Below are 11,863 nucleotides of genomic sequence, written 5' to 3'. Positions count from 1 at the left end.
TGGTCTGATACTCCTTCCATTTCAATATGATTGCTTGCACAGTGCTCCTTGAGATGTTTAAAACTTGGGAAATCTTTTTGCATCCAAATCCGGCTTTAAATTTCGCCACAACAGTATCTTGGACCTGCCTGGTGTGTTCCTTGGTCTTCATGATGCTCTCTGCACTTGAAACAGAACCCTGAGACTATCACAGAGCAGGTGCATTTATACGGAGACTTGATTACACACAGGTAGATTTTATTTATCATTACCAGTCATTTAGGACAACATTGGATCATTCAGAGATCCTCAATGAACTTCTGGAGTGAGTTTGCTGCACTGAAAGTAAAGGAGCCGAATAATATTGCACGCCCCACTTTTCAGTTTTTAATTTGTTAAAAAAGTTTAAAATATCCAATAAATTTCTTTCCACTTCACGATTGTGTCCCACTTGTTGTTGATTCTTCCCAAAAAAATTTGAATTTTATATCTTTATGTCTGAAGCCAGAAATGTAGCAAAAGGTAGAAAAGTTCAAGGGGGCCAAATATTTTCACAATGCACTGTATATTACTGGAAGGGACCCAGGATGGGGCATTATACCAGGATGGGGGACATATATTACTGGAAGGGGTCCAGGATGGGGGACATTACACCAGGAAGGGACTGAAGATGGAGGACATTATACCAAGTATGCGAGACATAACAAGAAGGGGCCCAGGATGCAGAACATTATACCAGGAAATGGAGATATTAGGCCAGGAAGGGGCCCAGGAAGGCGACATTATACCAGGATGGGGGACATTATTACTGGAAGGGGCCCAGGATGGGGGGCATTATACTAGGAAAAAGCCCGAGATGACTGACTTTTATGTCTTCAAGTAATGACGGACTGTCGTTTCTGTTAGTTAAGTGGTTCTTGCCATATTCTGGCTTAGAACAGTTGTGGAATAGGGCTCAGCACTTTATGGAACCAACACAATTGATGGTTGAAAACACTTTCAAAAAGCAGTTGATTCCACAAATGAACTCTTGATGAGACATATCTGTTCATTGGAAGTCATTATAGGTACTAACTATCTGATGAAGCTTCTTGAGAGAATGACATGGGGGTGTAAAGCTGTAATCAGAATAAAAGGGGTACTAAGGTTTAATACATTTTTTTGTTTGTTTCATGTGTATTTCTTTACTCCTTATTCTTTGTGTTCCTTCATCGTTTCGCTTCCTTAAGTCTGAATCTACAATGTGCACATTACAATAAGAACAAGAAGAATCATTGCATTAACAACTGTGTGTAAATTTTTGACTGGTACGGCATCTTCCTGCAATGTGCAGAGTACTTAGTACATCGGGCATAAGTGTCATCGGTGGTGGCCATGACTGATACCTGGTGCACTGATGCAATGGTGGGCACATGGTTGTGAATGTTCAGGGGTGGCGCCAGCATTACTGCTCCCTCATGGCTGGATAGTCTGTGGCATACGCCATGATGCTGATTGCAGGGAGTAAACAGGCATGGTATTGAACAGAATTAACTTTACTTTTAAGGCAGCAAATTGATGACTGCTGATTGGTGGTACAAAGGCTTGATGGTTACATGTATCATCATCACAGACACACAGTGCCTGAGACAAGTTCCAGTGACAGTAGTTAACAGCAGCAGAAACAAGCAAACTGGGAATAAATGGAAATGCAGTGCAACATGTTCCAGGACAGTCCATAAGAGCTGCTGGTTGACCTGGAAGATTGAACCAAATGCTTATTTTTCAGAATATCTTCCACTCCATAGGGGGTTGCTACATCGTAGTGGGCCTCCAAAGCCCAGTACTTTCTATTCTACATTATATGTAGGTTGGTGATCATGGTCATCCTATGCTTCTTGGCCATCGTTGGCTTCACCACAGGGGCCTCCCTGAGTCCTGGCACTTGGATACATCTGCGGACTAGGAGATTCCTTCTATTATAAGGGATGAAACAGGAATGCTGCACTATATTTTCTTCAAACAATTCAGCCACGCCGGCCTACTGAAACAGGGAGAGAACTGTTCTCCTACATCCTTGCTGTGGCTGCCTCACTGCTACTACTCCAACTAGCAACCATAGTTATTGCATTTTATGAACCAAACTCTACCCACATTAGCGATTTGCTGTCTGACAGCTAAATGATGGGGTTAACCCTCTAGTGAGTGCTGCATACTACACAATTAAACAGTGCAATAAGTCATGTATTTGAAAGCATATCTCAAGAACAATTCACATTATAGAAACATTAATGTACTCCCCAACTTTGGGGCATTACATTCTGACTACCGGAAACACAGATTCAGTTTAACACAAAAGAGGAGCAAGGAGCCGTCAGGTCCTTACTTCAGCTTTGAGTCTGGGTAGAAACTTAAGGATCTGTAAGGATCATCAGGTCAAGTGACATTCTCAGATGACATGACTATGCAGTGATGATCACCAGTTCAGCACCAGAGGAGCAGGGATGTGAATACTGTGTGAGGGACACTGGAAGCATCAAAGTGTTTCAGTATTACTAGGCTGTGGGGATATCCTACTGTGTGTGTAGGGTGACTATGGGGACATCATACTGTGTGGTGCATTACTTTGGGGTATATCATGCTATATGAGGAACACTGTAGAAACATTATTCTGTGAGAGGGCTTTGGAAGCATCATACTGTGCGGAGGAACACAGTGTGAGGGTATCACACTATATGGGAGGGCACCATGAGGAAATTGTACTATGTAGACAGCTGTGGAGGCATCATACTATGTGAGGGAGACTAGACTGTGGTGACATCATACTGTGTGTGTGAGGGTTGTGGGGGCATCATACTTTGTTGAGGGTTATAATATATGCATGATACTGTGTGATATGCTTGTGTGGGCACATAATACTGCGTGGAGGAATACATTGTTGGAATCATGCTGTGTGGTGGGTTGTGAGGGCAACATACTGTGTAGAGGGACACTGCGATGGAATCATACTGCGTGGTGGCATCATTTTGTGTGGGGACTTTGAGAACATCATATTGTAGGGAGGAACAATGTGGCGACATCATACTGTGTGGGGGAAACTGAAGGCATCATGCTGTTTCAGGATGACTAAGCTGTGGGGATTTCATACTGTATGTGGGGGTAACTGTGGGGACATCATACTGTGTGGTGCAATGCTTTGGGGGGTTTATACTTTATGGACACTGTAGGAACATTATTCTGTGTAAGCACTTTGGGAGCATCATACTGTGTGGAGGAACACAGTGCAGGGGGTATCATATCATATGGAGGGACACTGTGGGGGCATTATACTATGTGGAGAGCTGTGGGGGAGGCAAGACTGTGGTGACCCCATACTGAGGGTTGTAAAGGCATTATACTGTGTGGGGGCATTATACCATATGGGAGGCTATGGGAGCATCATACTGTGAGGTCATCATCCTGTGGAGGCATCATACTGTCTGTGGGGGGCTGTGGGAAGTGTCATGCTGTGTAGGACCTATAACAGTATCATACTGTGTGGGTCGAGCTGTGGGGTCATCAAACTATGTGTGTGGGGTACTGTGGGGGCATTATACTGTGCGTTACTGTGGAGGCGTGATACTGTGTGTGGAGGTTGTGAGGGCATCAAACTGTGAGTGATGGGCACCGTTGGGGCCATGAAAGACGTATCATTATGTGTGGGGATATTAATGGGCTTTACTAAGAGCAAGAATTCTGTATGGGCGCATATAAAGAACTGGCGGGATAGAGAAGTAGTTTAACATAAAATTAATATTGCTATAGCATGTATCCCTCCTTCCTATTTTTCAAAGTTGGTAGGGTTACACTTTGCTCCTAAAAGTCATTTGACTGCATACAGAGCTTTTATTTTCTCAGAGCTCAAAGCGCTATGTGTGCCTCCATACAGAGCGATATTCTCCTCTAGAAGCTTGTGAGGCAAAACTTTTCCTATGAATCAGAGGCAGACTAAGGAAGAGTACAAACCCATTGATCTCTCCACCCAAAAGTTTTTTCTGAAACTTATGTAGACATTTCAGTGAAGTGAGGAACTATAATCATTTTTTTATTCTCAGTGTCACTAATTGCAGCCTTAGAAAATAAATCCACCTCGATTAAAGGGCTTGTTGGTCCACAACATAATGATGGCGTATCTTCAGAAAGAATAGGAGCTGTTGTGCAGTTCCCGACAGCAGTTGCTTCACACTGAATGCCGCTGTGCTTTGCAGTTCTGTTTACATCCCGCCAGCGCAAATAGCAGCAGATCAATGGAGGTGTCTGTTGTCTGATCCCCACCCATCTCATTGGTGACCTCTCCACTAACATTGCAACTTGGAAAGTAATTTTCCAAAAAAAGTTTTTAGACAATTTTCCTGCATAATTACGTTTAGAATATTATCTCTCCCGACGAACTGATGAAACCTTACAATTTTCTAAAAATAAACACCTTTCCTCTGCTTCTTGCAGTTGCTAAAGCCAAATGCCAAGTCCCCAATAATGCATAGTACTTTGCTCATGCACGTGTAATATCACTTACAAAGCAATCATGTCTTTTCTGATGAAGGACCTAGAGAGAAAGGGGATTTATATAAAGACGCACAGTCCTATAGGGTGGATCTCATTATTTAACCAGTTCAAGACCAAGTATTTTCCTCCATTCATGACCAGGCATATTTTTGTTTTCCACATACATGTGGTTTTAAAGGGGTTGTCTAAAGTTATTTCTTCAATAGTGCACCTCTCCACTACCTCCCGACTACCTCCTGATGGATAGTGGTGCACTGCTGAATATTGATGGTTCAGACCAAAGGCATAGTCGTGCTGCTGGTCTGAACTGTGCACTATCCCATGCTTCTTGCCAAAGCAGATTTACCTCTGCAAAATCGGAGGAGCGCATTGGCAATGAAGCTGGCCAGATCCACCGATCTAGGAAGGTTAAGGCTCAGCGCCCGCTGCTTGCTGCGGAAACTGGACTCCTCTTATAGACTGCAGGGGTGGCTGGTAACCTAGGCAACAAGCAATAAACTATAAAATTAAGAAAAAGGCAGAGCACACAAAGTGAAGCTGCCGAGGCTTTTAAAAAAAATGCAGGATACAATTCATATAATGGACAGAAATAGTGTTATTCCTCGTTTACTCATGACAGCTTTTTCTGAAAGGTCACCTGAAAATGCAGCTACACTTCTTGCTTAGGATAAAGATATTAGTTCTTTAAACAAAACATTTGGGAACTTAGTTTAGCTAGAACTTTCTCATGACAATAATTACTTCCAATAATTCCAATCCGAATCCGTGCAGCTGCTGAATATGCAGCTAAAGAATTAAAAAAAAAAAAAAAAAAAAACGAGCTTCCCATAGACAACAAATGATTCAGTTTCACTAATTATGATCCATTTTTGGATAAAACGTCCCTGGCCGATTAAATATCTGGTAACAGATGGACTCTCTGTTTTCTGCTGGCCATCCAAGGTCTAACGACTAATACGAAAAATGGGTAAACATTGCAGCCAAGAACAGAACCATATAACATAAGGGTTAGTATCTTTTTTCTGTTTGTGTAGTTATATTTTAATTCTTGAAGTGATATACAACATTTTACATTTATTGTAAAATAAAAAAAAGGTAAATTAAAACTAATTACAAAATGAAAAAAACATTAAATAAATAAAATAAAGACACCAGAGAAAACATCCTGCACTGTTTAGAAAATGAAAGCTGAACTCTGATTGAGGTGGGCAACGAGGACACTTCCTAATGCACAAAGCCCACCGGAAGCCTCTTAGTTACTATAATAGATGGATTCTGTGCCCAGGATTTCTTCTCCCTTTTATATAAAGAAAATGTACTAAATACATTTTTAAAGGTATATCCATCTTTGAATGCAACGATACAGTTTATATCTAAAAATCACCTAAACAGTTGAGTAACTTTGGAAATGCATTAGGTTACGTTCCCACTGTGAGTAATTGGTGAGTTTTTGATTTTGCAAATTTTCTGTACCTATTAGCTACATTAGGTTACCTGCATTTTTTTCATTGTTGCTTTGAGTGCATTTTTTTTTTTACATGCGTTTTTGTTGCATTTTTTACACTGTGGTTTTTAGTCTCTTTTTGGTCATGTTTTAAATAAAGCTACTTTTGTTTTTTATACTTCCACAGGTCAGTTAATGTGGCATAAAAAAAGCGCAGTGAGCATGAGATTTTTATAAATCCACTTAGCTGAAACTGTAAGAAGCTGCGTTTTTTATACAGCGAAAATATTCAGCATAGAAAACTCAACAAAAACTCATCGTGGGAACGTAAAGGATACTCACATCTCCAAGACCCTATCCCAATATGTAGTAATAATAATAATATTAGCAAATACCTCCTATTAGAAATGTAGTATAGTTTTTCTGATTCTCTGTCTCTTTCCTCATGTGCAGGCATTGCAGGACCTTAGGTATCCATGGTTACGACCACTGATGTAGTGACAGTTAGTTGCTACTGGTCGTAACCATGGATATCTAAGGTCCTGCAATGCCTACATATGAAGAAAGAGACATAGCGAGTCAGAAAAACTATACTACATTTCTAATTGGAGGTATTTGCTAATATTATTATTATTACACCTACTACATATTAGGATAGGATCTTGGAGATGGGAATACCCCTTTAACCTTACATTACTTAATTTGTACTGATCACTGAACATCCGGCACAGTATTCCAGAGCTACATTTATAATTCTGCTGGTTGTTATCAGAAATGGGGAAAGTTTGGTTTACAGTCATGTTTATAATAACTCATCGGTGATATGTATTCAGGTTTTACAAATAGCACCACATGAAGCTGAGCAATACCAAACACAACTTGTGGAGAAAGTAACTATGATTTATTTAGTCGGCCATATATATTAGAACAATATCAGCAGGATGCATACACATACCATTAGAAGCTGGAGTTATTACTTTAAAGAAGCACTCCTCCCATCAAAATTTGTATCCTCTTAATACATTGCAGTTATCATATTATATAGCATTGTGTACTTACAATTGCTCATTTTGCCTTTCTACCCAGTTAATTCTTCTCTTTTCCATTAGCTCTATGACATCATGTGATTAAAAACTGACTAGCTGAATCCTTCTAAGCTCTATGTAGAAACAGGAAGTCTTTTTTCCCTGTATGAGTCATAAGTCACTGCAAAAGATCCTGGGGGGGGGGGAGGAGGGAGCAGCTGGGTCATGAGTTGAAGAGGGGAATGATAAATGCAGGGATAAGAGACTTCCTGTTTCTATACAGAAGAGAAAAAAAAGAAGAATTTTCTGGGTAGGAAGGCAAAATGAGCAATTGTAATTACACAGTGCTATATAATATGATGACTGCAATATATTAAGAGGATAAAAACTGTGATGGGAGGAGGAGGAGTGCTTCTTTAAAACTGACTTTACAAATTCCATGTCAAAATATCTGTAGAATCTATTTGAAAGTTTTTCCATCTAATATTTAAATCCGCTCTAAGACATCTATATAAGGCCTCATTTATACACATGTGTTTAAACATGTACAGGAAAAAATGGTACTGGTGTCATCCGTGTTTGGATCAGTGTATTATCAGTCTATGGTCCGTGTGTCCGTGTTTACCATCAGTGTTTTTCACGGTTGGATAAATAAATTACAACGCTTCTTCCATATTTTGTAATATTAAATACGTTCAGCACGTGTATTGTACACTGATGTAATATGTGTGCTGTATGTGTTTTTTACGGATTCATAGACTTGTATTGGCAGTTTTCATCCGTGATACCGGAAAAAAACAAACATGTATCCGTGAGTTTTGCACAGACACCCGATCAGAAAAAAAACACAGACGTGTGAATAGCACCAGAGACTATAATGGGTATGAGTTGTATTCATGGAAAAAAATGTGTAGAACACGTACATGCAACATGGACGTGTGAATGAGGCCTAAGAATGTATGCAATTTTATTTTGTGAAATCCGGATCCGCTTTAAGTATCCACAATATTGCTGCACGTTCCACTTCTCGGGTCTGATTCTGCTTTTTGCATACATTTCAATGGAAAAGAAGCTATACTTCACCGAAACTCCCTCAAATATCAAAAAAGAGGTACAGTAGCTATGCCCGCAGCTTCCTCTCCATTACAGTGTATAGAGAATACTGGACTGGACACATTGATGGTATATACAATGGTTAAGGTTGAAATACCCCTTTAGAGATTCTCCTGAATTATAGTATAGTTTTTCATTTCAGTCGGCAGTAAAAGTCATTTAGACCTTGTGGCATTTATGCCCCCAGAGTTAGAGAAAGCCGCTGCCTGAATCCCCACACCTCTCCGTATACTAACAGAGAACGCACACTTCCAGGAAATATTCCCATCACTATTAATACTTTTTTTTCTTTACTGAGAACTGTTCCTCAAGGCTAGGACTACATGGCTCGGTATTGCATTTATGGATTAAGATTGATTGATTGTTCTCAATGGGAGAAACAAAATAATGATCTTGTAGTTATGATACCATTTAATGGCTAACAAAAACTGGACTTGCCCCCATAGACTTCAATGTCAGCGTTGCAGGCAATAGCAGACGCTGGGAGCAACGCTGGACCCAGGGAGTGTGAGCAAAACCCAGTTTGTTTTTTTCCAGTCAGGGGCAGAGGTTTTCTCGACCTGGAAAACCCCTTTAAGACTACGTTCCCACAATGAGATTTTGGTGAGTTTTTGATGCTGCGTATTTTTGCTGCCTCAAAATCTCAGCTTCTTACAGTTCCAGAAAAGTGAATGGATTTATAGAAATCTTATGCCCACTGCGCTTTTTAATGCAGCGTAAACTGACCTGCGGTGCGTGTTTAAAATTTGCAGCATGTCAATTTCTTTTGCAGATATGCTGTTTTCTATGCGGAATTTCCCCATAGGTTTACATTACTTGCGAAAATTCTGCAGGTAAAAAACAGAAATGCGTTTTTAGTGCATTTCCAAGGCGGAAACGCTTCAAAAGCATATGTAATCTGCACCTAAGTATATCAGTATAGTTTTGTCAAAGCCAAATACCAGGAAGTATCAAAAGCAAAGCAGCTTTATGTAACGCATGACTTACCAACAAGAGACAATAGCCGCAGTTTCAAAAACACGATAAAAATGCATATAAAAAAGCGCAAAAAAACCCCACAAGTATCCTAATTTAAACAATACGTGCAGAAATGGTGCAGCATCAAAATCTCACTCACTCATGATGGGAACGTAGCCTAACTAATTTTAGCAAGTACAGATTATTGGGTAGTTTAGTAAAATGTGCACTTTTGGAAGAATGAAATCTCATATACTGTATAAAAGAATTATTTTTCAGAATTTTTTTCTTCTGCTTTTATCTGCAGGTTCCCTCGGTCCTGGAGCCGTCGCTGCGATCGTCTTGGCAGCTCTACTTGGCACCTCCGTCCTCATCGCTCTGATTGTTATCACACTCAGAAAATTCTCTGCTTCTTAAACCAATAAAGAATCACGTTGTGTTTCTACCCTTTATGGTCAGGTTGAAACTGTGAGCTAAAACACGAGCAAGCGAGCTGCACGTAGATCCCATATTCTCCAATAAATGGTTTTATCAATGGCTTTGTACTGGGAACACAGGTTCATAGAACCTAAACATCTTATTTATAAGCCTTAATATGGGATCTATACAACACCCCCTCCTCCGCCATCAAAAATACCGCCTATAGAAGCACGTTGCATGACCGTGAATATAAAACAAGATAAAAAGAAAATGCTCACACCAAGATATAAACATTGGATACAGCTGACACCTTCAGTTAGACAATACTGAAATAAAAATATGTTGAGGAGCTGATATAAAAGTCTGAGATGTGAGCACTGGCATAATACAGACTAAAATTGGAGCAAATACCTGTTCCATGTTCCCAAAAGCCAATTATTTCCTCACAAAATATATTCGGTTGTATCATTGTGTGGAAGACCATAATGAAGTCTGTGGCTGTTGTTCGTGCCTCTTTCTCAATATTAGGATGACATTTTAATTCATACGCCCCAGGGTTGAGACATTTTTGAAGACCTAATTGATGTCTAGAATTCGGGTGCAGTCAGACTGCCGTATATATTGGACCGAGATTGGAACGCAAAGCTTGGACTGGCCGGCGGCTCTACCCACCCAAATGTGACAGCTGCATAGCAATACATGAAGCTGTCACACTCGAGAAGGGAGACCCGCTGGCCAGTCCGAGCATTGTGTTCTGATCTATACGGCCATCTGACTACGTCCGAAGACAAATTTCACATGTGACCCCTCCCTAATAAATTTGGTAGAAGGATAAATGGTAGAACAGAAGACTCTCCCACCATTTTTATTTGTCAGGAGTTAGGCTTCTGTAGACAGCAGTCCGCCAGCTTCCAGCGCTGGTTGATGGGAGTTGTAGTACCGTTACCCGTTTAGGCAAGCCTGCCTTAATACATTACTAATGTCTATTATACAAGATATAAAGCCAATATATAATCTGTCTATAAATCTTCTGTGTGTGTGCTCATCTTTGTGTGCATGATGTGTCTTTGCTTTCGAACCTAAACTTACTTTGTCCTATTGCATTAATGTATGGTTGCCTGTACAACAGTAACACACATCTGTAGATAATATACATATATTTATATAGAATATTTGCATCGCGTCACAGACACACTGCTCCTTTCCCCGTCCCCTCCCCGAGCATGCTGCCCCGTGCCATCTCCAGGGGTCACTGCCGCGTTCTGCTTCCCATCTTCCGCCGGTCTTTGTTCTGACTGCCTTCATCGGTTTTGTGCACCCTGAAGCACTCCTTCAGATTCTGCGTCCTGACGTGCTTGTTCAGTATTTCTTCGGTCACTGTGCTGGGGAACCAGCCCCTCTCTTGGTCGTGCAAACGTTCACCAAACACCCAACCTGGGACAAAAAGGGAAAACTCTACTATCATTCTGAATATTATATGAGCCGGGGAAGCAATTACTGTGGCTTCTATGTTCTGATCGCATAAAGCCGCCATAGTCTACATAAAACATTGGCTGCCCATAAATATAACAGGCAAATTACAGCTGAAACTGAAAGACATTCGACCATCGTGAAATAAAGTCCTACATCGTTATAATGTATAGATAGACACAGGTTCCAACACTTATTATCTCTGAACTCCTATTCACCCCCATATAATGAGCCAGCAGAGTCTGAGCTCTGTATTGTAGTGCAGCTCTGGGCTCCTGGGCTCTGACAAACAGTACAGTGACCACGTTAGTGGATAGAGCACTGGCCCTTTACTGAATACTCCGGCCAAGTAAAAGTCTGTTTAGTGATAAGAAGCTGAATCTTTTTACCTATTCATACATTACAATAGTTAAAGAGAACCTGTCAGCACGATTTTGTAATGTAAAGAAAAAACATGGCTGCAATGGCGCTGTTAGGCTAGGGTCATCCGAGAAAATCGTGTCGATAAAGCAAATGATCAAACTCTGATAAGTGTGATCATAGTGTTGATCCAATTCTCTTGGATGAGAAGATGGAGAAAAAAAATGACTCCATCTTCTCCATTGTGTCTATGCACAGAAATCGGACTGCATCAGATGTCATTCGAGTGCAGTCCGATGATTTCCATGGACTCATTGACTTGCATGGCCGAGTGCGATCTGAATAATGTATGAAACTCAGACATGTTGTGATTTTTTTCCTCGGACAGACTCTGTCCAAAGAAAAAATCGGACATGTGCATGGCCCCTCCACTTTCCTCTGGTGGTTGAATGACAGGTCACCAATTTTTCAGTCACCTGCCTCCTGTTTGAAGTCTGGTCTCGGCATTGTGATTGCCATGGGCAGTGCAAGCACAGATTGCTTACCTGGATGGTCTACAATAAAATGGCGC

General features: G+C 40.7%; 1 protein-coding gene across 5 annotated transcripts in view; it reads right to left on the bottom strand.

Moving 5' to 3' along the window:
- Window positions 1–7,004: 7,004 nt before the first annotated feature.
- The window catches only part of NGEF (neuronal guanine nucleotide exchange factor), a 235,068-nt gene continuing 230,209 nt past the window's right edge, over window positions 7,005–11,863 (bottom strand). For 3 of the 5 annotated variants that reach the window (XM_073674494.1, XM_073674493.1, XM_073674495.1), the window contains one exon: window positions 7,006–10,896. In XM_073674494.1, the coding sequence (XP_073530595.1) occupies window positions 10,712–10,896 (185 nt within the window). In that variant the 3' untranslated portion in view covers window positions 7,006–10,711. Of the gene's footprint in view, window positions 10,897–11,863 lie in introns of all 5 variants that reach the window. The other 2 variants (XM_073674496.1, XM_073674492.1) reach the window with 2 other exon arrangements.

The sequence above is a fragment of the Phyllobates terribilis genome, unplaced genomic scaffold, assembly GCF_046119375.1.
Source record: "Phyllobates terribilis strain yellow unplaced genomic scaffold, ASM4611937v1 Scaffold_3__8_contigs__length_932513732, whole genome shotgun sequence".
NCBI classification, from domain to species: Eukaryota; Metazoa; Chordata; class Amphibia; order Anura; family Dendrobatidae; genus Phyllobates; species Phyllobates terribilis.
Note: the sequence above shows the minus strand (reverse complement) of the source record. Positions and strands in the feature narration are given on the sequence as shown.